General features: G+C 46.7%; 1 protein-coding gene across 6 annotated transcripts in view; it reads right to left on the reverse strand.

The window, feature by feature from the left end:
* LOC144791764 (disintegrin and metalloproteinase domain-containing protein 28-like) overlaps nucleotides 1–12,952 on the reverse strand; it is a 3,516,669-nt gene extending 3,503,717 nt beyond the window's left edge. For 2 of the 6 annotated variants that reach the window (XM_078666532.1, XM_078666534.1), the window contains exon 1: nucleotides 12,740–12,950. In XM_078666532.1, coding sequence (XP_078522658.1) covers nucleotides 12,740–12,908 — 169 coding nt within the window. In that variant the 5' untranslated portion in view covers nucleotides 12,909–12,950. Of the gene's footprint in view, nucleotides 1–12,739 lie in introns of all 6 variants that reach the window. The other 4 variants (XM_078666533.1, XM_078666531.1, XM_078666536.1 and 1 more) reach the window with 4 other exon arrangements.
* Nucleotides 12,953–26,021: the final 13,069 nt, after the last annotated feature.

Below are 26,021 nucleotides of genomic sequence, written 5' to 3' on the forward strand. Positions count from 1 at the left end.
ACCCTGCCACCCTTCAATGTTTCCCCCAATTACCGAATCGGTATTTACCGATTCGGTAATTGACATTCATTCCTATGGGCCTACAGGCCCATAGGAATGAATGGCAATTACCGAATCGGTAAATACAGATTCGGTAATTACCGAATCATACATTTTTCATAGTTTTACTATTACTTACCCACGGTATACCACTAGTGGCACCACAATATATTGCCTTTTGTACATAAACAAGTCATAACACTTTAACAGACTTTCTGTAACTTATATTGTATAGCTACTCAGCAAGCTACAATTTACAACAAAAACAGCTTATTATTAATCACATAGGTGAAACCTAATGCATTTATTGATGCTTGTTTTTTTAAGGTGCTCTCAGTGCTGCTACGTCAACATTTTCACAGACACTATATAAGGGCATCTCCACTAGATACAACAAAAGTCCTGTGCACATGTTACGGTAGGTATAGTTGAATGTCTATAATCAAGAAACACAAAATGTAGAGAATGAAACAAGGTAGACACAAGTAGTTGGCTTCTTTCAAAGTGAAATATATTAGAACCTTCCTCTTCAGAAGGATGACATCAACGAAATAACCAGCCGACACGTGTTTCGTCAAGCGGGCAATAAACCTGTGACTCTTCAGGGCTGGTGGTAAACAAATAACATAGTACAGTACAGGATCTACAAATACAAAAAATTGGCTACAATGGGGTGAATAGCGCAGAAAACACCTCCTGTGAGAGGAAACCCTGTAAAAAGTGGAAAGAACATAGGGAAAATGGCAATAGTGACATCACACAATTAGTAGAGCAAAAACCAGAGTGTGGTGAGTATTGTTTAAGAAAACAAGTTATATATCCCTGCGAAAAAAAATTAAACGGGCGAACACCACTAAGGACACAGTTATAATGAGATCTCGAAAATGATAACCTTCAGCGATTGCGAGACTCTGAGATAGTGCAAAGTTGTGGGTTGGCGTGTGGGTAAGTAGAACATTTTAGAATAAGACATAAGTGAAAATCCAAATCAATAATCTACAATAAGACAGTTACACCAACTGAACGTCCATATGTTTAAACGAAAATAACTTCATGAGCCTAGCATATAATTGGACAACACAAGCCCGAAAAAGATAAGAGCTAACCAAAGAGCAAAATTGACTGTGTAGTGCGATCGTTGGAATAGAAGTCAGAAACTCTACAACTTGGAGATAACAAACAGTATGGAATGAGTCCAACATGCAGAGTCATTCGTGAGAGAAAAACCTCGAAAAAGTAGAAGAACTTAAACATCAAAAGACAGCTTCAATACTATCGTAGAGTACACTGTATAAACGCTATAGAAAAATAAGAAGAAATAGAGAAAACTCCGGTGAAAACAAACAGCAAGCGTGAAAATTAGCGCAGCTTGGATGGTTGGCATAAATACCTGAAAGTAAATCATGAGTAAAGGTTCTGTTAGGGGAAACAAAGGAAGTAATCTATCGGGAGGACATGGATACCGCCAAAATCATATCGTAAAATGGAAGATGCGTCAGGCATTAAGCTGGGGAAAACTCACCGTATAGTCGGTCATAATTCCAACCCGGCAAAAACGGGTTAAGGTATGGTAAGGCGTCGGAAGTGGCTTGCTCGAGCCAGGGCACCACCGGGTGACGGGCGGGTACAGTCATCAAACCGGAGAATCTAATGGGCGTAACAAAGGGAAGGGATTAACGTGGTAACACGCTTGCCACACTAGGACATTGGGCAAGGTAACGAGTGGGGAGAGCGAGCTCACCTTGGTGAAATGGAAACGAGGAACGTGTGTTGTCTTCCCGGGTGCTGAGGGAGAGAGCCGGGCCGATAGAGAGATTATGAAAAAAGGAGGGCAGGAGAAAACTACTGTGAAGGAGCGAGAGACTAGAGCACTAACCTAGCTGGGTAAAAGACCAAAAGTGAGTGAAACTGCCTGTTACAATGTGAGGGGGGTCCTGTTTGAAAGTCGCGGGGAAGAGAATAGGACGCTAACCCGGTGGTGAGCAAAGGTTAAGGTTAAAAGATAAAGTATAGCTTTAAAGGGAGGGGAGAGAGTTATACAGTAAGGAAAAGTGGTTAGTGAAGAAAAGTTACATAAGATACAGATAGGTTTTACAACGATTCAACAATGTGTTGATTGTCTTGCTTGAAGCAAAAAGTATCTAACCAACTTTGGATCATGTTCCCGGAACACGTATAATATGCATATGTCAAGGATCAAAATATAAATGTAAACAAGGACAAAATAGCTAGCGTAAATTCATGAACGCGAGTGCACATCAACAGTAACATGTAGAATGTAACTTTCACAAATATTGCGTGTAATGAAACTTGTCACTTCGTGAGCGTATCAAGAGGCAAAATCATCAGTAACAAGTGTAATGCAATGTTATCAACAATATGTGTAATGACACATGTTACTACATAAGCGGAGGTGCGCATCCAGAGGCAAGATCATCAGCAACAAGTATAATCCAACGTTCTCAAATATTACGTGTAATAACACATGTAAACGCAGGTGCGCAACAAGAGCCTATATAATCAGTGACATATATAGCACAACGTTCACGATCAATATGTGTGGTCAGTATTAAACTTTGAGTAAAGGAGGCGTCAATGAAAATTACGATTAGTTGAACAATGCAGTGATAATACAGGCCACAGATGAGGTATAGTAAACACTGCAGATAAAATTGTTCTCCATGTATGACAAAAGAAAAGGAGAGCACCAAATGTACTGGGGCTAGCTATCTGTCGTTAACCCTGTTAGGCACCTTCACCCACCCACCTATTGCAGCTGTTTGTCCTACTATTTACATAAAAATTAAGTTGTCCTTAAGTAAAGCAAGAGTAATGTGGTCAGTGGGGCGCCGCAAATTACCAGCTGTATATTTGTATGCTGCGGACAGAGCCAGGCACAGACCCTCCTCTCCCCGCCCCAAGTATCTCCCGCCGTTACATGCTGGTACAGCAGCGGAGCCCCTAGGTACAGCGAGGGGGTCCCCAACCCCTATAGACATTGATTATTATTTGAAAGTGAAGCAGACTGCGGACGCGAGCTGCTATCACTTTCTATGTTGTGTATTTCCTAATCCTGGACATAGTTCGCGAAGTAGCGCTACGAGTAGTTACGCAAAGTGCACTTCGTGAGCTATGCGAACTGCGTAGTGCACTGTGCAAAATGCTGTTCGCACTGATTGCACAGTGCCAGATGCTTGTCCACACTGTGCAAGCAGTGCAAACTACATCTTGCACAGTGCAAGCGGTCGTTTTCTGCCGCTCGAGTAGATTTCTACTCGAGCGGCAGCTTTCTCAACACGGACTGGTAGATTCTCATTGCGAGCGGTCGCGTGAATACGCAACCACTCGCAATGAGAAACCTGACCTCCCAGTGTTGAGAATCTCGCCGGGAGGTTTATTTTCCACGCTCGCGATCGGCAACTTGATGTTGCTGATCACGAACGAGGAAAAAGTCTCGCCGGGATGTCATTTTGCTTGCTCGCAGTCGCCAACTTGACGTTGAGGACCGCGAGCAAGCAAAAAATGACTGCTACGCGTGTTTGCACTGTGCTACGTGCAAGTCGCGTAGTGCGAAGTAGCGCAAACTGCGCGAGCGTAGCGTAGTGCTTTGCCCAGGGTCAGTATTTCCCCGGCTCCTCCACCCACACTATGCTCTCCATCCCCCCACCCCTCCCTTACAATCACTCACAGGGCTCCAACATGCTGCAGGCAGATCCAGGCACCGTGCAGGGCCTTCTACCCCGCCCCCTGAGTATGTCCCTCCATTACATGCTGCTTTTCATTCATGCTGAACTTGTAAAATGTTGTTTGTGACCTCACTGGTATAGAATGTATATTATCAAGGCTGTCAATGTGACTTTGGAGTGGTGAGCGCCGATGATGTCAGCTCTGCATGGAGGGTGGCTCTTAGCACTGTAATCCTGGACTGTTTTTAGGTCTCGCATAGGCAGCGCATGCTGCCTCTACGAGGCATCAAGTAGTTAGTATTAGTGGTGAAACTCCACCCATTGAGTTTATATTTGTGTTTTAGCTTGCCATTGGTTAAATCTGGCATTGTTATTTTTATGTAGCTCATTCATTAGCTGGTGGTCCGAAACGTCATTTCCCTTTTGCTTCTTTTTTGCAGGAAGCAGCACCGACCAACTACAGTATAGTTCCGCGGGTCCACATTATCTACTCATTTAGGGACTACTTCCTTGTTTATTTTCCACCGCCCTTCACCACTAGCTGCCGAGTTTGGAAGTGTTGGCTTTTTTGTTTCCTATTCCGCCCCCCTCCCGCTGGCCGTGTTCTCCATCCTCCTGCCCCCTTTCCCGCTGTCCGTGTCCTCGTTCCCTTTGTTCCCTCCCCCTCCCGCTGTCCGTGTCTTTGTTCCCGCCCCCTCCCGCTGTCCGTGTCCTTGTGTCTTTGTATCCCACCCCCCTCCCACTGTCCGTGTCTTTGTATCCCGCCCCCTCCCGCTGTCCGTGTCTTTGTATCCCGCCCCCCTCCCGCTGTCTGTCTTTGTATCCCGCCCCTCCCGCTGTCCGTCTTTGTATCCCGCCCCCTCCTGCTGCCCGTGTCTTTGTATCCCGCCCCATCGCGCTGTCCGTGTCTTTGTACCCCGCCCCCTCCCGCTGTCCGTGTCTTTGTATCCTGCCCCCCTCCCGCTGTCCGTGTCTTTGTTCCCGCCCCCTCCCGCTGTCCGTGTCTTTGTATCCCGCCCCCTTCCCGCCCCCCTCCCGCTGTCCGTGTATTTGTATCCCGCCCCCTTCCCGCCCCCCCTCCCGCTGTCCGTATCTTTGTATCCCGCCCCCTCCCGCTGTCCGTGTCTTTGTTCCCACTCCCCTCCCGCTGTCCGTGTCCTTGTTCTGCATACGCTGTAGCCTTGCCTACCACAAGGGCAGTAATCTGACATAAAACAAACCACGTTTCCTGAGAGTTGATTCAGCTTTTACTCACAGTAAAAGTATGAAAGTCACATGCAGAGGAATTTAATGCGAAATGTCTTGCGCATCTCATACACGATAGAATGTTTCCATGTTTGGTGGTATACAGTTGTAATATGGCATGCATGTATGTGTTGAACCGTCGTACGTGAATTTAAAAAATGGGCACATCGTTGAGAATGAGTATAACGTGCTAGTTTTGTAATTTAAGCAAATTTATGGCTCGTTGATAACATATAAATATACCCATTATTGTATGTCGCGTACCCATCCATTCCTTAAATAGCCATATTTCAATTTTCTCCTGGGATGAACTGGGAGATAACGGAACTACTAGGTATTTTTTGTTGAACTGCGCAATCACGTTGTTTTTCTGAACTGAACTCGTTCCTGCTTTTGTATCTGATACTAGAGTTTGCACTTTAGTTTTGGTCTGACTCTAAACACTTAAATTTTTGACCTCGTGCTAACACAAGAGGCGGAGCACACCCTGTCCAGTACATACAGAAAAGGGTTTTACATTAAACCTTTGTAACCTTTGTCTTGTTTGGGTGAGCTCCGTTCATGCATTGGTTTGTCGGGTTGTCCGTCATGTTTAGGGGCCAGCATAGAGGATTTTGCAGATGCTTGCATTACCCAATTTACTCTTCGAATTGGTGATGGGTTTGAAAGAAGTTCATGTTTGCCACAGCCCGCTTTTACCTGCATTCTGAACTAATTCTGACAAATCAACATCCTTTACCCGTCTTGCATACATGCCAACAGACCAGCTTCAGATTGCAGATCCCAAGTGGTCTGCGCGTGGTGGAGGTTTCCGATGTTGGGCAGCTGCCAGTCCAGAGTGCTTTTATAAAGACCTGTATAGTCAGTGGTGTGAGGCGCTGTTTCCTTCTGCAATATCACTTTGTATTCTCTGATTTAAAGTGCCCTTGCCTGCCACTGCCCCTTCCACCAACACCACACCCATTGACATTGTACAGCCTGTCAGTGCTAGCAGGTTCGGGTACCAGTAATTATGACTTTGCAGTTTTTAGGGTCTGCGTGGTCTCAGAATTAAAAACTCCATTACTTGCACAGATTTGCCTTCTAGACCTACTTTTGGTATTCCAAGCAGCACCGTGTCTTGGCTTGGAGATGGTGATAGAGCCTATCTTCGATGTGTGCTGGAGCTATAGGGGCAAAGTATTTGCGTTCAGACATGGGCACTACTGATGACATCATAAAAAAGATTACCGATGCTTGTTGTTAATCAGGTCATAGTACATTGGTATCATGTACGTGATTTAGGGACTGAAGGGAGTAAACTTTGTAGCCTGGCAAGCGGCTGGAAACAATTGATAATGCAGGAGGACATTTTCTGAACCTTCAATTGGTAGTGGTACAATAACTGTTTCCTTGTTTTTACATTAATAAGTTGAAATAAGGGCGAGTTTAGAATTGGGAGGGAAAACATTTGAAACGGTGTGGCAAAGCTACTGTATACTGGAGGAGAAGCGGCCATTACAAAGCAGCTGATACCACACATAACATGTACCATGTACCAGTGGCACGAAACTATCATATATATATTTCTTAATCAGACTACTTATTTCCATTATCTCTGCCCAGGGCGCTGTCTTAACAAAGGGCAGCTCTGGCCTCCTTGGAGGCATGTCAGGCTTAGTTAGCCTTGCTGGGGTTCACACATGACTCTCAAATCACCTCGGATGTCAGCAGTGAGTGTTTATTCCATGTGCTGTCTCCCCACTCGGTTATTTGTTGCAGTTTCCGGTTGCTTAAACTTCGAATTAAAAGACAGTCTCTCCTGTGATTCTCGCGGTGTCTCCTCAGTGCTGTTGACAGTTTTTGTGTAAATATTTCTGCATTGCAGCCTGCTCGCAGTGACCGTATGACGCGGGCCAGTGTGGGAGAGGGGTTCTCATGGCTCGGTGAGCCTGGCTCTGGCTGGAGAATCCTTGGCATGGCAAAGGTCTGGGGAATACAAGGAGGCGGCACAGCAGGGCAGCATCTGGCTGCATTTTCAGAAAGGCTGTAGGGCGAGAAGGGGCTGCGGAAAAGAATATCAAATGCTGTGTGCACTGTCTGCATCGAGAGGGCTCCCGGCTGCTCTTCGTGTTCCATGTGTCACCCTGGGCAACTTGTGTACATCTTGCAGAACCTGCAATAGGTGAGGTGTGCTGTGTTTTATCGTAGGAATCCTTTACATAAATGGCTGAAAGGCTTTGTTATGTGCAAGGGCTGGTGATGCCTGCCCCTTGCCCAGCAGGCACATGGCCGTTGATCATTGATGGCAGAAGGATAGCTCATTGAGGCCGGAGAGGCGCCAACAGCGCGCTAGTCTCGCCATCTCGAGAGCGCTGTTTGCACTTTATGGTGTGTCCAGGGGCGGTGAGTGCCTTTCAGCCGGCCATTCGCTCCTGCCATGCGGCCTTTTGATCCTGTGTCACCTCGCATCTCTTTTTTAGGTCTCGTCTGACCCAGCGCATGCGATGCTCTGGCAAGACATTCAGTGAGGGCTCAAAAAATGCTACCATGGACAGCCTGGCGTTACAGTGCATGTGCACGGGCGCGTGCTTAGGAGCCGAGGCACCAAATGGCAAACCTCGTCATACTCATTAAGCACCCGAGATCACTTTCGCCTGCAATCACTTTAGCAGTGCCCTTTTGATGTTCTCGTTCAAAGAACATCAAACATCAAAGAACATGTTGTTGTGTTAATGCTTTGCTGCGCCCGTTTGACTTACAATGTGCTTTCTCTTTCCACAAACTTGATGTTTGTGTTCATTTATTTTGAGATGCTTTTAGTATTACTGTCACACACACAACCGCAACCACACATACAACCACACACACAACCACACACCCACAACCACACACACACATACAACCACACACACACATACAACCACACACACACATACAACCACACACACACACACACAACCACACACACAGCCACTCACACGCACAACAACCACACACACAACCACAACCACGCACACAACCACACACACAAACACACACACACAACCACACCCACACACAACCACAACTACACGCACAACCACAACCACAGGCACAACCACACACACACAACCACAACCCCACGCACAACCACACGAACAACCACACATACAACCACACACACAATCATACACACACAACCACATCGTCAGTGCACACTTTCACCAGGCACAGACACCATCAGTCGTCAGTGCACGCTTTCACAGGGCACAAACACCATCAGCCGTCAGTGCACACTTTCAACGAGCGCAAACACCACCAGCCGTCAGTGCACGCTTCCACCAGGCACACACCACCAGACGTCAGTGCACGCTTTCACCAGGCACACACACACCACCAGCCGTCAGTGCACGCTTTCACCAGGCACACACACACCAACAGTCGTCAGTTTACGCTTTCACCAGGCACACACAGACCACCAGCCATCAGTGCATGCTTTCACCAGGCACACACCACCAGCAGTCAGTGCACGCTTTCACCAGGCACACACACCACCAGCCATCAGTGCCCACATTAATTGTTAATGCATCCACAATTAACTATTGTAGCAATCGCAGTATGGCACACTTTACTTTTAAACATATTCATCTAAAGTGCAGCATGCCATCATTGCTACAAAAATAAATACACATTTTTTTGGCCTACAATTAGTTGCACAATTGGTGTTGCAATATTTAGCAATGCCAATAGCTCAAACTTAATTAATGCGAGACCTATTGCATTGCAAATGCTAGTTCAACATTGTTGTCTTTACAAATCCGTTTTCTTTCACTATCTAAATTAGAAATATATTTGAATGTAAATGGTGGTGCCTATTGACGGGGTTGCTTATTTATTACCCTTAGAGCTTGTGCTCTCTCTTAGAAAACATCACTAAACCTTCATATGCATAAGGACAAATCTGCTGAAGGACCTTCGGTGATTAATGAGATGGCTGTCAAAGTTTGAATTATGTATTGAGCTGCAATGTGTCAGACATCTGCCTCATTTGTCTGTGACAAAATCACTCTCCACCGCAGTACATGAGCCATCATTTTAGAAATAAAATTGGACCTGTGGGCTATTGAAACAATAACTTGTATCAGTTTATTGTGCTTCACAACAGACAGGTCATTTGATACGAATTTAGAAATGGTGCATAAGGCTGTGTTCTTGGACCGTTCGTGTTAGCATTACAGTGAGCAACATAATAATTAAACTAGCCTGATATGCGGTACTGCCTTGGTGTTTCACATGTATAGGATGCAATGGCATGTAAATTGTTGCTTAAATGCATTATCTATTGATATCCCCAGAGCACAAGTCCTAAAAAAAGAAGTGGGGGGACGATGACGTCTAGACAGGAAGTGATGTCACGAACGGTGGCTTGCACCATCAGACTAATTGCCTCCCCTCGCTCACCCCTTTATATGCGATTGCATCAGAGAAGCCAGCGCGTGAGCAGCATTCTGAATGGGCTTCGATCTCGCCCCAGAGAGGCTAAAGAGTGAATGTGTGGCTCCATTTGCTCCACTTACCGAGCTACTGGTAAAATAAGTGGGGGGACGCCGTCCACCCGCGTGGTACCCCGACTCGAGCCCTGGATATCCCCATCAAAACAAATATGGGGTTTACTGTGGAATGATCGCCCAGCACGCATAGCACATAGAAAATTGAACAGGGGCTGGTATGATGGCGGGATTGCTCTGCCAAATATGCAATTGTATTACTGGGCGGCGTAGCTTAAAATTATTAATCAATGGCTTCACGCCCCACAGACCGACCCGGCATTCATGGCTGATAGGGCTCAACTAGGCGTGCATAGCTTACTGACACCGCTATATCATAAGGGAGCCGCTGGAAAACTTACAGGACCCACCAAACATGTAGTAACACTGTGGTATAGGGCACAGGCGAGACTTAAGTGGGGAGGAGTTATAACGAAAATGACCCCATTATGGGATGCCAAAGTGCTGGGACACCTAAAACGTACTAAAGGCTTCACCCGATGGGATGATATAGGGATTTCGACAGTTGGGGACATGTGGTCGGGAGAAGGGGTGGTCCCATTCTCATATCTCCAACAACACTACGAGATGGGTCCCACAGAAAGATTTAGATACATCCAAATCACACACGCTCTGCAGGCAGCTATCCCACCAGGGACACACATCCCGGATTCCTCACCACTTGAGGATCGCCTACTTACGGACTTTATGCAGGAAGGCGCGACTTCCCTGAGGTACCGGAAATTACTGAATAACTTGTCCGATGCGCTGGGGAAGTTGCGGGAGAAGTGGGTGGAGGATGTGGAAGCCTTGGATGACACAGAGTGGAATGCAGCATTGGCGTCGCCACGGGAGGCTGGCGTATCAGCTAGGTTCCGTCTGATACAATTGAAAATCCTACATAGGACATACTATACACGAACCATACTGCACAAACTGCAGAGGGCAGACCATCCAAACTGTCTCAGGGGATGCGGAGAACAGGGTACCTTCATACATACAATTTGGGGTTGCCCGGCCATCGAGGGTTACTGGCAGCAGGTGATGCGCACCATTTCACAGACATTAGAAATCTCACTGACCCCCGAGCCCCGAGCCCCGAGTGTGCTTATTGAACATATGGGGGCCTAATGATCTATCATACCACGGACGGCTGTGGACTACGATAGGCCTCATGACAGCCAAACGTGACATCGCGCAGAAGTGGGGGGCGGCAGAGCTTCCTACGTTGGCGCAATGGTGCAAAAATGTAGACGCACTTATGGTAACAGAAAGGGCGGTATACAAAACAAGAGCCAACCCACGCAAGTGGAACAAAATCTGGCAGCCGTGGAATACATACAGGGGGGACATTTGTGACCCATTATCAGAGGACGAAGTGGATAGCTCTGAGGATGAGACAGAGGAGAGCTAATTGATTGCCGTAACTAACCGGGGATATTGTTAGAACTTTAAGATGACTTGATCACTGTTCAGATTAGGATTGTGGACCTTCCGGGTGGGGATTAGGTGCCCTTATCACACACTAATGTGATGCCTAGCAGGATCAACTGAAAGATCTATGCAACAAGGAAAGCCGTGTGTTATTTTACTGAGTCACAAATTGAGTTGTTGTTAATATAAAACAGAAAAGCAAGATGATAACAAATGTATGTAATAAAATTAATCACAGCCCGATAAGTATTAATACCCGTAGAATCCGTGAACCATCTAACAGTAACAGCCGGCCTCAGGGTTGTAGGCGCACATATGTATGTTGTTGGAACTTCAATAAAATTTTGCATTTAGAAAAAAATAAAAAAATATGCATTTTAGAATTAGTAAATGGCCTCCTTGTTTTAGACAGACAGGCCCTCACTTAGTGGTGCTAAAAATACAATAAGTGCAGGATCATCATTTCACCACACATTTTTTTGCCTTCTAGTATTGTAAACTATTTGTAGTACCACATTACAGTAATGTTCTTACCCCATCACAGCATGGGGAAATGCGCTATTTATGGTTGAAGCATGTGCTTGCTCGCCAAAACCCACATCAAAGCACTAATAAGCGAACATTTTGTTTCCTGCAAATGACATGGGGGACTGATACATGCAATAATGGATGATTCGAATAACTGTATAGAAGATTGTCTTTTTCTTTTCTTAGAAGAATATTTCTTGTCAACCAAGGACATGTATGACATAAAAACAGCTGTTGCAAAATTACATTTTTACAGATAACTTTTACAAACTAAGGAAATGCATCTTTATTTACTTTGTATTCACTTTGTTATACATTTGTGTACATTATCTGATATAACCTGTTATTGCAAAAATATGCAATCTATTTGTTAAGTGCTTGATACCACACCCCCTACATTCTAAATGATGGTTACAGACTTCTATACCGGAGGTTCTTGAAAATATTATATAAATGAGTGACTATCAAACTCGCTCCCACTGCTACTATTGTTCCAACTATTGCAGCCTTAGACAAAGAATGTTTAAAAACCATGACTGATCCTGAAACAGTGGTTGATTCAGTGAACCCACATGGTTACATGGTCCTACATGGTCACATGATTAAATCAAGCATTTGTAATGCAATTGGTCACACATAACTGAAAGTGTGAGCTATTGGTGTTGCTAATAATAATGCAACACCAATAGCTCAAACTTTTTGTAATGTGAGACCAATTTCATTGCAAATGCTTGTTTTTATTTTTCTGGCAACTGCCTTTATTTAACTTTCTTGATAGAAAATGACGAGCAGAGGTCAGTAACATACAAGAATCACTTTAGCATTCTCTAGATTTCAGTCCATAGAAATTGTCTTCCACGATCACCCATAGACAATATTTTTTTCAACTCTTGTATTTTCAGTGATATGACCACCATAGGCCCTGATTTTATATTAAAAACACAGCTTTGGACTATACCATTTTCCGCTGAAAGGCAATGTTTTTTTCCATGTGTTCCCATACCTGGAGTGTCACACAGTTTGGTGCTTACTTTCCCTCCATGTTAGAGAACAGTAGATGTTTCAGCACCCAGGCTATGTGCTGCATAACTAAATACATATAAGGTCCAGAAAGGTGAGACCGATTAAAACTGCAAATGCTTGTTTATAATTGTTTTTATTTAGTTCTTTAGCAACATTTATTGTAACATTTGAAGGTTGGGTTTTTAACTGATGTAAATATACCGATTTGTTGCACTTTTATGTTTTTTTTATTTCTAAAGCCGAATAAAGTTTATATTGATTGATTGACTAGCTTACCTTTTGAAACCATAAGAGTAATGCTCAGTAGCAAAAACCCAACCTCCACACGAAGGGGCGTCGTGAGCGGAGGGCACTCTCCATGCAACGGGGCATCTGCTGCGTGAGGCGCGGTCATTACCACAAGCAAGCCCTTCTCCTCACGTACAGGGCTTGACTCGCGCACCATAAAGATGGAAACGTGCCCCGGAAGTTCAGGTTCTAGGTGCCTTAACCAATAGCCCTCTTGTCACCTTAAAAGAGTGCGCACGCGCAGTCCCCGGCAGGAAATTCCTGCCAATCTGTTGTTGACGCATCCAATCGCGCAGATCTGCTCGGGAGCGCGTGCAACCAGATACAACAACAAACATTGGCGTTGCCTACCTTTTTGGATTGTGAACGTTTAGAACACGTTTTCGAGATATAATAAGTATATGAGGGGGCAGATTAGTACGAAACCCCAATGTTTTATTTTCCACATCGATAAGAGGTTTTGCTGTGCTGCTGCACGTCGTGTAAACGGTCGTGACTAAGCATGCGCTGTCACCGGTTTTGTAGGTTCTGTGTAACAGAAGTCTACATTTAAGTGATGCTTGGTGGACATCTCTCAGTTGTACAGAAAAAAAAAAATTTAATTTCGCAGTGTGAAGCTTATATGTTACCGAGGCTTGAGCAAAGCAGTGTTACAGGAGGCAAAATGAGTGGCACTTTTCAAAGGGAATGTGGTGCAAGGTGCACATTGGGGGTAGCTCACACAGCAAAATAGGAAGCAGAAAAGGGAACGAGCGCACAATTTCTTAACAAAATAAGTAGCACCAATGCATGCTTTCCTCACGGAAAACTATACATGCCTGAACAAACGATTCAGGCGACAGGCTCACTGTTCTGTAACTCATTTATGCGTTGCTATATTTCTTCTGCTTAAAATTGGTTTCACTTCCTTAGTCGATGGGATTTTACATTGCAATGATTTCTTTTCAAAGGCTTCCTCTTTCCTGTTCTCAAATGTTGGTATGTATGCACATGGGCATCAGCAGTGCGGTCTAACTTCTCCCACAAGATACTGCTGGCAGCAGAAGTGGTAAGATGAATGTCACTTTCATTTGATAGTAATATTTCTGGTGTATACCTAGAGCCTGATTTAGAGTTTGGCAGAGGGAGTATGGACCGTCCCCATGGTGGAGTACTTTACTCCTGCCATGGCAAGGGTACTCCACTCGCAAAATTTAGAGATGTCGGCCAGTCCAACAGAATCTCTTGCATTTCTAGGAACTACTGTCAAAGCGTTCCTGTCAATGCATTGAAAGTTTGATCGACGGCTCTGTCAACATCACATAACCATATGAAAAGCTTTCAAAAAAAATTTTATTTTAAAAAACTAAATCCTAAAATGGGATTTTGTTTTCGAAAATAAAAATCAATGCCACCCACCCCTCCGCCATACTAAAAAAACTCATGGGAGAAAAGTAATTTTAGTGTTTTCACTGTCCCTTACCACCAGGATTTACCTGCCAGTGATGAACAGTGAAAATTGACCATGTGTTTGCCAACTCTAAATCGCACAATAACTCACGTCCCACAACTTATTTATTTAGCAAAGAAGGGCACTTTATTAAGGCAGGTGCATAGCATAACTTTAAATAACACAACAATACAATTAGATCATAATCCCCCATCAGTTTAACATAGCTTCAAAAATAACCCCCAATGGTGATCAAGCATACTCAAAAGAACTGTACTCATGTTAAAGAAACCCCCATCATTTTCCTTCCCTTTCCCCGTGTTCTGTACTTCCCTCCCTCCCTCCTTGAGGGATAGATAAGCTCACTCGAGACTGTCCACCCCCCAAAAAAAGTCTGCCTACCTAATCTACATGAAGAAAACTATACCTGTTTTATAGCGGCAGAAACTCTTAACTGTATTTTTCAGCACAATTTAAGACCTGTGAGTAAAAGGATTGTCAGGGAAAAGACAAATAAAAATGGGGGTGGGTGGGACAAAAATGATTTCATACCTGCCAGACGACCTCCGGCGCGATTGCTTTTCTCGCCCCACCGAACCTCTATATATAAACTCCCTCCCAGGCCCAGCCTTCCTTAATGACCCCTAAGCACACCTGGTGGCCCGTTTCATTGTGGGAAAATACCCAGGGGGAGACCGGCTCGCGCCCTTCTCCCCCTGGGTCCTCGCTCGCACAATAACTCACGTCCCACAACTTCTTTATTTAGCAAAAAATGCCACTTTATTATGATAGGTGCATAGCATAACTTTAAATAACGTAACATTACAATTAGATCATAAGTCAATCCCAAAATCAGCTTAACATAGCTTACAAATTAACCCCCGATGGTGATCAAGCATCCTCAAAAGAACTACTCATGTTAAAGAAAGCCCCATCATTTTCCATCCCTGTCCCCGTGTTCTATACTCCCCCTCCCCCCTTGAGGGATGGATAAGCCCGCTCGAGACTGTCCACACCCCCAAAAAATTCCGGCACCCACGAAACCAAAGAGTTTTCCTGTCCCCACAACCCAGGTGAATGTAATGAAAGAACGTTAATAATTTTTGTTGGATCCACATATATGTTCATTCAATATTTTTGCAATCAAGTCTCTCAATTCCAGTAAAACATATGCTTGCCCCATTTGAGATAAATGAACTCCATCATCCTGAAAAAGATGCCCCTCTGTGTTTGTTATATTACAATGAGATAGAACTGTAATCCCCATAGTGCCATAAAAACCTCTCATACCTCTATTGAGTTTACGTCTCGCTTTCTCCATTGCTGCATGGCTTTGTGCTCCTCTCCAATGTTGACGAGTAATAAATTACGTCCAAATTACCGTTATACCAACCCAGTTATTTTTTTATTACAGCCAAATGCAGCTTCATTTGCTTTATTAATGACGGACTTGATAGATTTACCAAGTAATTTTCACCTAGATGAATGATCAACAAATCCGGGAACCCCCGCTAGAGCACATTAGATACAATGTATGAAATAAACCCCTCAACGCATTCCCCCTTTTTCTTTCCACACTACCTCGTGACTAACACTTGAAAGTCCAAGAGATCTGCCATAAATTAGCTGTTCTGCATATAAAGCTGCCCATTCAATGAAGGGATGTCCCACTATCCAGGTTTTCTTATTTCCAGATAAAAGCCCTTGTTCGCAACCTAGGTAGAAAAGAACAAGTTACTTACCTTCGGTAACGCTTTTTCTGGTGGATACAGTATCTGCCTGTGGATTCCTCCCCTTGTGAATATCCCCCTGTGTCAGCAACGTTCGGAAAATTCTTTTGTAGCACGCCGGCGTGAACAACGTCATAGGAGCACGGAATCGTGTGCGACTCCGAGTTGTAGTGTAGTTCCTATATTCCCAATAGGCTCTGCACATTGGAATAACATAAACGATAGTTTAGACGTAGGACTGAGGTCGACTAGGTCTCTACTGAATATCTTAGACTTAATTATGAATGCCAGCTAGCTCAGAGGTCACTAGAAACTTTCTCGAATGAACAGGAAGGAGTTAACTTTCCTGATTAGACAAGAAGGGATTAGTTTCTGACAAACGCATAAACATGACAACTTTGCTCCCTCCAGAACAAGGAGTATATCTCCAGAGTCGTGTGAAAACAATAGACAGCTATTTCACTCAGTCAATCGTGCATGCTTAGTTTCACCAGGAGTGCAGAGAAATAGAGAGACGGGCGTTTTCAATAAAATATGTTATTTATTGAGCAGTCTTCTTTCTCATGCAAGAGAAGTGAATTGCCACAGTTGCAATACTTATTATAAAGTGAAGAGCGTACAGTAAAAGTAGTTTTATGAAGTAATACTGTAAAAGCATTGATATGGTTTCTGAGCTATATGATACTTAAAATGGATAAAATATATACATACATAAAATCATTGACTAAACGTACTCAACTGGTGCTTCTAAGATACGCCTACCCCGGTGTACCTAACCTAAGCCTAGTACGTGGGAAGGAGTAAGTGAGCTGCAGTTTAAGTTAAGTTAGTTTTTGCCAAGAATCTGAATCAAGAATTCTCTAAGGATCTAATCAGCTCCGTACCTTGGTTATAGAATGAAGGAGGTCTTGTATCTCTCTCTCAGGATTTGATTTCCCAGCAACCCGCAAGGGTGACTGGAAACACTGGAGCTGGATTTCTCGGCAGGAGAAAAGACAGCGTCTCTCTCAGTGCGTCAAAGGGAGGGTCGGCTTCCTTCGGGTCTTGTTACAGCTGGGCTTCGGGTAAGTAGATAGCCGATCTGCTCCAAACCACCGTGTCTTTGCTTAAGGTAAACGTTGGTATATTTATACCTGGAAGGTGCCGAGTTTGACGTAAGGTTGGACATAAGACGTCACTAAGAACTTACAGTTCTTTCTGGACTCCAGGAGTTCTTTTTCAAATCAAAACAAAAGCAGGGGGAATTCCCGGGCTGCTGGAGGCTTGGTTTGTTTAAAGAACGCGTTGTCGTTTCTAGGAGTCTATGGGAGTAGCCTTGCCGTATTTGGACTGCATTGGCTATGACTAAATATGGATATGATTCTTATGCCTTTATAAGGATATGTTTTGTTATAACCACATAAGGGCATGAATCGGGAATATTTAAATAGGGTCCTAGATACGTTTACAACACCCACTCCACGTATAATGTCCATCATTACTAAATACTAAGCAATACTAAACATATAACGATGCATATGTTTTCCAACCCACCCCAAAATACATAAATTGCATTTGAAATGGTATATGGTATATACACAAAAATGAGTATTTGTACTGTACGGTTTTCAAGCACTGGTATCATTCAGATAATGCATACATAAATATTGGCTGAATGAATTGCGAAAATTACATTTATGAAATGGCTCTTAATACAGAAAAGAAGGTCGAGACCATTTCATCACATATTTATACAAGACTGTACATGTGCTAGAGGCTAAGTTAAAATATTGTCTCCAGAGTTTCTAAAAATAGAAGTTCTGTTCTCTAAGAATAGTTATACTTTAAGCAGAGTACTGTGTGTCAGAAAAAAGGTAAATATTTTGGGAATGGAAAAATAATTTCGCTTTCAGGGGAAAAAATAGTTCCAATTGTTTTCAGTAGTGTTGTTTATCAAAAACTGAAGGCCGAATTCAGAGTTCAGGGAACGCTGTGTGCTTGTTGTTTCAAAAGTTATTCTCGTTGTTAGGAGAGAACATCATATCAGACAGGCTTGCGAAAAATTGGTCTACAACAGTAGGTGAAAGTTTGACCAAGGTTGGCATTGGCTTGAGGAACGTCCAATACTCAACGGGGCTGAAGACGAAGCTCGCAGGACGAGGGAAGACATGGCAGCCGCTAACTTCAGGAACAGCCACCCTAAGACGCAAAGACCCAGAAAGCCACGACTGCGGAGACGTACGCAAACCACGCCGTACCCAGGCGCCGACATCGCGGGACGAAGCCGGCGGACCTCAGCGTCCTCAGCGGGGAAGGCAGTGGCGTCCGGATCAAGATTTACCTGCCTGGCCAATCAGGAGGGTTCCAAAGAGGGAGACGACTTGGAGGGCCGTACTTCGGGGGCGGAGGATACCGATGAACACTCCTTACATCCCCTAGTGACTGCCATCCGTGAGCTAGAGATGGAAACGCCAGGCCAGATGGAAGTTCTGGGCAACGGGACGCAAGACTCCCATTCCTGAGGGGGGACCGGACTGGGACCAGTGAAAGCAGCTCACTCAGGGGGCACGCAAGTTGAAAACCACCCCTTTTCTTTTTCTTTTCTTCTAGTTTGTTCTGTCTTTTTATGCTGTGTTATCACTAAATTGAGTCTTTGTGCTGTAGATGCTGATACTAAAGGGGGGGGAGGTAGGGTGGGGGATGAGGGGGGCAGTTACGGATGTTTCCAGTTAAAGGGGGTTGAGGGACAGGAGTCCGATTGGGGGTTGGACATGGGAGAGGGAGGGGGGCATTGGGGAGGGGAGGAGGGAACAGTCAGGTACTGGCAGTTGCGCAAATCAGGACTCCACACACCTCTTCCACGCTGGAGACCGACTACATTACTCACCTCATATCACAGTCTGGTGGGGCACAAGGCAGAGACCAGGGGGGATTCAGCGTATTAACATGGAACGTCAATGGGCTAGGCAGCAAGATCAAGAGGGGGCTGGTGAACGCGTACATTAAAAGATTGAACCCAGACATAACGCTGTTACAGGAAACCCACCTCAAAGGGACTAACTGCACCTTCCTAGCCAGGGGACGGTTCAAGGTATTAGCGCATGCAGGGTACACCACAGATTCTAGAGGGACAGCCATCATTGTTAAAAAGACTACTCCGTTTTGTATAGCCCGGACCTGGACAGACCCCCAGGGAACATATGTGGGTGTCAAGGGGACATGGAACAGACGCACGTACACCATAATCTCGGTATATGCACCTCCGAAACTCCAGGCCATTACACTCAAGAAAGTAGCGGACATACTCCTAGATACAGCTGATACCATACAGATTCTTGGGGGGGACTTTAATGACGTGATGGACGCAGGACAGGATAGGACGGGAACGGCGCACAGAGATAGGACTAGAACTCCCCTGTCTCAAATGATTGCAAATATAGGACTTACAGATGTATGGAGATGGCTGCGCCCCGAACAGGCATCCTACTCTTTCTTCTCGGGTTCTCATAAGGTGTATTCGAGATTGGACTACATATTTATGTCCAGACAAAACTTGACAGTGGAAGACTCTGCAGAATACAGGGCAAGGGGCATCTCCGACCACTCTCCGCTGCTAGCGAGGGTGAGCGGGGGACGGCACAGAAGTACAGCTTCCTGGCGGTTGACGGCCTGAGACCTGCAGAACGCAAACGTCTTGAGAGGAATAAGAGCGGATGTGAAAGTTTATGTTGCCGAAAATGAGGGAACGGTCGACTCTGGGGTGACATTCTGGGAGGCACTCAAAACGGTAATGAGGGACAGGGTGCAAAACAGGTTGGCGGAGGACCGGAGGAAACTCCACTCGGAAATAGCGGCGCTAGAAGGGGATATCCTAGACCTGGAAAGGGAATACCAGTCATCTAAGGCAACTGAGACTCTGAGGAGGCTGACGGACCGACAGACACACTATAGGGAGCTGGTGACAGGAGAGGCCAAAACCCAAGCGTTGGCTACCCTACACCGCCTCTACGATGTGGGGGATAAGTCAGGCAAACTCCTGGCGTGGCTCAGTAAAAAGGAGCGCGCAGATATATGGGTGGAACATCTTAGGGACTCTCAGGGGTCGCTCATCGAATCAGACATTAAAATAGCAGAGACATTTGCTACCCACTATGAACTCTTCTACAGGGCTAGGAAGCTGGGATCATGTGGGGAGGTGCTACAATACATGGACCAAACGGAACTCCCGTCCCTGTAACCTGAGGCCCTTGGGACGCTAGAGTCTGATATCACCTTAGATGACATCTCCGGGGCACTGGCCAGGCTGAGACCAGGTAAAAATCCAGGTCCTAACGGCTTCCCGGCAGAATTTTTTAGGCGCACCGCAGACCTCCTAACACGACACCTGAAGGGACTCTTCGAAGGGGCGCTGCAGGAAGGGAGACTTCCCCCAGATCTGGCCATGGCGACAATAATTCCTATATATAAGGAGGGTAAACCGCAAGAGGACTGTGGGTCCTATCGCCCCATCTCTCTGCTGAATACTGAGGCGAAGCTGTTGGCAACAATCCTCGCGCTGCGGCTCAGAGCTGTGATACCGGACCTGGTACACTTGGATCAAACGGGGTTCCTAACGGACAGGGCCACCAGATTGAATCTCTGACGTACCCACAATTGGCTACAGGAGGTACGAGATAGGGAGGGCCCACATTGGTTTCTCTCCCTTGATGCAGAGAAGGCCTTCGAGCTGTTCACTGGCCGTTCCTAGAGGGGGTCCTGCAGAAGTTCCGCTTTGGCCCCAAATACCGGAAATGGGTCCAACTACTATACACTGAACCCAGGGCCAGGGTAAGAGTGAATGGGGTCCTGTCACGGGAGCTCCGGGTCCAAAGGGGGACCCGACAAGGCTGCCCATTGTCTTCCCTCCTTTTTGCGCTAACTATTGAGGTTCTGGCGGCTAGGATTTGTCAAAATGTAGCCATTAGAGGGTTTGGTAGGAGCGAGCTGGACTCTGCGGAAGAGAACATTTTGTTATATGCAGATGACATCCTATTATATATCACATACCCAGAAACAACGATACCGGAAATGTTCCTCGAATTGGAGCAATACGGATGATACGCGGGTTACCAGATCAACTGGCACAAATCCGTTCTATATGACCCCAAGGGGCAGGGAAAATGGCCGGTACTCCCAAGGCGACTGTTGACGACTGTAGAGGGATTTCAATATCTCGGAGTGTTTGTCACCTCGAGCCGACACCTATCGTATCAGCGGAACTTGGAACGGGTCATACTGAATTCTACTATGGACATGAACCGGTGGAGGCAGCTTCCTCTCACACTTTTGGGTCGAGCGGCAATGTACAAGATGATCATACTCCCCAAGTACCTATATGCTCTGCAGAATGAGTATTACCCGCTACCCCAGACAGTATTCACTAGAATACATGCGGACCTGAGGGCTTTCCTTTGGCAGGGCAAACAACCTAGAGTCGCGCTGAACACTCTACAACGGCATCAGTACAGCGGGGGGATTTCACTCCCGAATCTGGAAGCCTACTATTGGGCGGAACATATAGCCCCGATTAATGACTGGCTACATGCGCAGGCAGATCATTCCACGTACGCTCTCGAACGATATAAGATGTCACCACGGCCAATAATGTATTACCTCTATGGGGGTGCCCGGCGGGGGCAACTCCTCCCAGCTACGGGACTTACCTTACAGCTCTGGAATAAGGCGATGAAACGCACGGGCTGGGGGATGACACCTACGAGACAGACACCGATATGGCACTGCACGTGGTTAGCGGAATTAAACAAACTAAAAGGTTTCCAACGGTGGGACGATATAGGTATCTCCACCCTGAGGGATGTAGTGGCCAAGGGGGAACTGAAATCGTTCATAACTCTGAGGTCCGAGTTCGGGTTGCATCGCTCGCAGCTCTTCAAATATGCGAGACGGAGACATGCCTGGCGGGCCCAAAACAACAGGTCGGATGACCTCTCAGAGTATGCACCACTAGAGGGAAGACTCCTACAGGAGCGTATTCAGGGGAAAGCGGTATCCCTTAAGTATAAAACCTTAACAAATAATATGTTGGGTAACTTAGCCAAATTCAGAACGACGTGGGAAGCAGAGGTGGGGGACATGGAGGATATAGACTGGGAAATGGTGTTGATGCATCCCAGGGAGGTGGCAATTAAGTCCAGATTGCGCCTCATCCAATTTAATATACTACACAGAACCTATTACGACAGGGCACGACTTCACAAGATGGGAAGGGCAGACAACGCAAGGTGCCTTAGATGCCAAGACACAGATGGGGACTTTTACCACATCCTATGGGCGTGCAGTAAGATACAAGATTACTGGACCAACATTTTTGCGGAACTGGGTGAAGTAATGGAGAATCCTCTCCAGCCGGAGCCAAGGTTGGCACTCTTAGGCATGACGAATGACGTAGATTTATCACGCCCCCTACTGACCTTTCTAGTGCTGGCGCTGGTGGTGGCCAAAAGGAACATAGCGAAACACTGGGAGGCACCGGAATCACCGACAATAGACAAATGGAGAAGGGGATTTGACCTATACATGGCAGCCGAGAGAGTCACATACAAAGCAAGGGGATGCCCGAAGAAGTTCCGCAAGGTTTGGGGTAAATGGAGACAATATCACGGATTAGATGGGGAGTTATAAGGGTAATGTGATAGGAGGTGAAAAGAACACTAATCTGGGTTCACACAGGAGGATTCGGTGTACCACACCGAGAGACACTTGCACCATGGTGTTATGGACTTCCAGTCGGTTTGAAACGATTTTAGATGGGAATGTACTATGGGGGGAGGGGCGGGTGGGAGGTATGGGTGAGCGCACTGCTAGTTACATGATTGTATTGTTCAGTTATGATAAAATGCAAATATTTATAAAAAAAAAAGTTCAACCAAGTTCGAAAAAGCTGAAATAGTGCATATGTTAGAATCATTGCCATCATCGATGTCTGGATCAGCAATGCTCACAGAAGGTTGTACCTGTGTGGTGCTGCTTTCATCTCATACTTCACCGCCACCTAATGGTAACGGTGAAGTCTCAACGAATGCCGTCATCAGAATAGGTAGCCGCTGGTGACAACACGTTGCATGCGCCATTACCGAACCAAGCAAAGTATCGATATCCATAGGTACTGCTGATGGTAGTGTAAGACAGACGTCCAACACGCATTCTTCTCCGCATAGCAGACATTGAAGCACAGGTAAGATGCAATCTTGCCAGATTGGTCGGAACGAAAGAAACCAGGTAGTACTCAGATCTCTTAGCCGGGCAAAGCCGAGGGCTTTAGTGATCCGTTCTCGGTATCGTATAGCCACAATAGTTTCTTCCATTGTAGCCTGAGTTTTGTCTGTGGCTTGACTTGCCATATCGGAGCAGAAGGAACAAAAATAAAATTCCTGCTACGAGTCCCAAAAGAAGAGGCAGTCCGCCGAATACAGAATGCACAAAATTCGGGAAGATGCCCAGAACTGTTTCAAAGGGTGCTAACAGTCCTGAAAAAATTCTCTTAAATACATGTGCGATGCCACTGGTATCGGACATGTTTAAAATTTGACCTAACATTTCTACAAATGCACTGGGCAATTTGTCAATAATAGGGTATGTATCTCTGCCGCTGTCCTTGCAACTTGCAGATCATACGTCTCTTTGGACGAGGTTAAAGGCACAGTTGTCTGTAAAAGAATAGACTTCATTCTGCTTAAAGTATCAATTCGAATAGAAGAGATATTCAGAGAAGGCCATATTGCTGCCTCCTTGTCTGGTTTGCTGTTTGAATACAATACTTGCATACAGCAAATGACCCTGGTAGTAACGCTCACGAGATAGGCTTTTCCTGGCACCATGCCACAACAGCTGTGGTCACTTACTATCACATAGCTGCCGTTGGAAAGCTGTCAGAAAAAAGGCTCTATCTGTGTTGCAGGAGTGCCATACAGGTGACATGAAAGGTTATTTGATGAACCTTCGCAGGCTCCATGCAAGTTAATACCTTCACACAGAAGTGTACCGCTTAGTGATTTTTTACAGTTGCTACCACTAAGAAATACTTATTTTTTCCCTTCACTATAACATTTATGTGCAGCGCACACAGCCTACCTGACCACACGCCAGCACTCTGCCTCTGCCCCTGGGTTGCCAACGCTGTAAGTCTCGCCGCCATCGACATCCAGGAGCGGCTGGAGACTACAGCTCCCAGTGGGCTTTGCGCGGACTTCCTGTCCCCGCTGTTTTCGCGCCCGGAGGCGCTACAAAGCGGAGCCTTGACCTTGGTGGAGCGGGGGTCATTTGCAGCGCACACAGCCTACCTGACCACACGCCAGCACTCTGCCTCTGCCCCTGCGTTGCCAACGCAGTAAGTCTCGCCGCCATCGACATCCAGGAGCGGCTGGAGACTACAGCTCCCAGTGGGCTTTGCGCGGACTTCCTGTCCCCGCTGTTTTCGCGCCCGGAGGCGCTACAAAGCGGAGCCTTGACCTTGGTGGAGCGGGGGTCATTTGCAGCGCACACAGCCTACCTGACCACACGCCAGCACTCTGCCTCTGCCCCTGGGTTGCCAACGCTGTAAGTCTCGCCGCCATCGACATCCAGGAGCGGCTGGAGACTACAGCTCCCAGTGGGCTTTGCGCGGACTTCCTGTCCCCGCTGTTTTCGCGCCCGGAGGCGCTACAAAGCGGAGCCTTGACCTTGGTGGAGCGGGGGTCATTTGCAGCGCACACAGCCTACCTGACCACACGCCAGCACTCTGCCTCTGCCCCTGGGTTGCCAACGCTGTAAGTCTCGCCGCCATCGACATCCAGGAGCGGCTGGAGACTACAGCTCCCAGTGGGCTTTGCGCGGACTTCCTGTCCCCGCTGTTTTCGCGCCCGGAGGCGCTACAAAGCGGAGCCTTGACCTTGGTGGAGCGGGGGTCATTTGCAGCGCACACAGCCTACCTGACCACACGCCAGCACTCTGCCTCTGCCCCTGGGTTGCCAACGCTGTAAGTCTCGCCGCCATCGACATCCAGGAGCGGCTGGAGACTACAGCTCCCAGTGGGCTTTGCGCGGACTTCCTGTCCCCGCTGTTTTCGCGCCCGGAGGCGCTACAAAGCGGATCCTTGACCTTGGTGGAGCGGGGGTCATTTGCAGCGCACACAGCCTACCTGACCACACGCCAGCACTCTGCCTCTGCCCCTGGGTTGCCAACGCTGTAAGTCTCGCCGCCATCGACATCCAGGAGCGGCTGGAGACTACAGCTCCCAGTGGGCTTTGCGCGGACTTCCTGTCCCCGCTGTTTTCGCGCCCGGAGGCGCTACAAAGCGGAGCCTTGACCTTCGCGTCGCGGGACGCGCGCGGGCGACGCCGGGCGGAGCCCGGGCAGAGGGCGGGCCGTCTGTGGCCGTCAGGGGCTGGCTGAGGCTGGGCTGGGCCACGTCCCTTTCTTCTCTTTTCCACCAGTTGTGAGGACATACGCCCGGCGCCTGTCCCCGTTCTGTTGCCCTAACCATGTCTACCCGTTCAGGAAAACCACTCAGGGGCGAAGTTGACAGGGGATCAAATCTCGCGAGCCCTGTCATAGGATCAATGGACCGTTTTATCACCAGGGTAGCGGCGGTGATTGAAAAGGAGATCGCCATGTCTGAGCGGCGTCTATCTGAAGTATACCTCCCCTCAAGACGTTCATCCTTGGGGGCAGTTGCACAGTCGCTCACACCTGCCATTGTCCGGGTTCAAGCGGGTACCCCCCCTAGTGTGGTTGGTGTTTCTTCAGAACCCCCCCATTCGTCTGGTATAGAGCAAAACATAGATAGGCTGGAAAATCTGGCCGCTCTTCTACCTATAGTTACAATGGAAGTCGGTGACCTTAGTAACCTGTCCACATCATCACCACCTATCCCGACAAGTGATATCGTCAGAGATCCTGAGTCCCCAAAATCGCTTGCACCCCCCATAGTTACATCAGACGGGAAGTTAGTTGGGCCTTCACCTATCATCGTGACTCCTGATATTAGGCAGGTGTTTCTCCCCGTAGGTAAAAAGTTGCGCAAACGCAAGAAAGGTAGGCTAGTGAGACAGGCCGCCCTCTACCAAAGAGTAAGGAAGTCTCCTGTATCTAGTAC

Source organism: Lissotriton helveticus, chromosome 11, assembly GCF_964261635.1.
Source record: "Lissotriton helveticus chromosome 11, aLisHel1.1, whole genome shotgun sequence".
Lineage (NCBI taxonomy): Eukaryota > Metazoa > Chordata > Amphibia > Caudata > Salamandridae > Lissotriton > Lissotriton helveticus.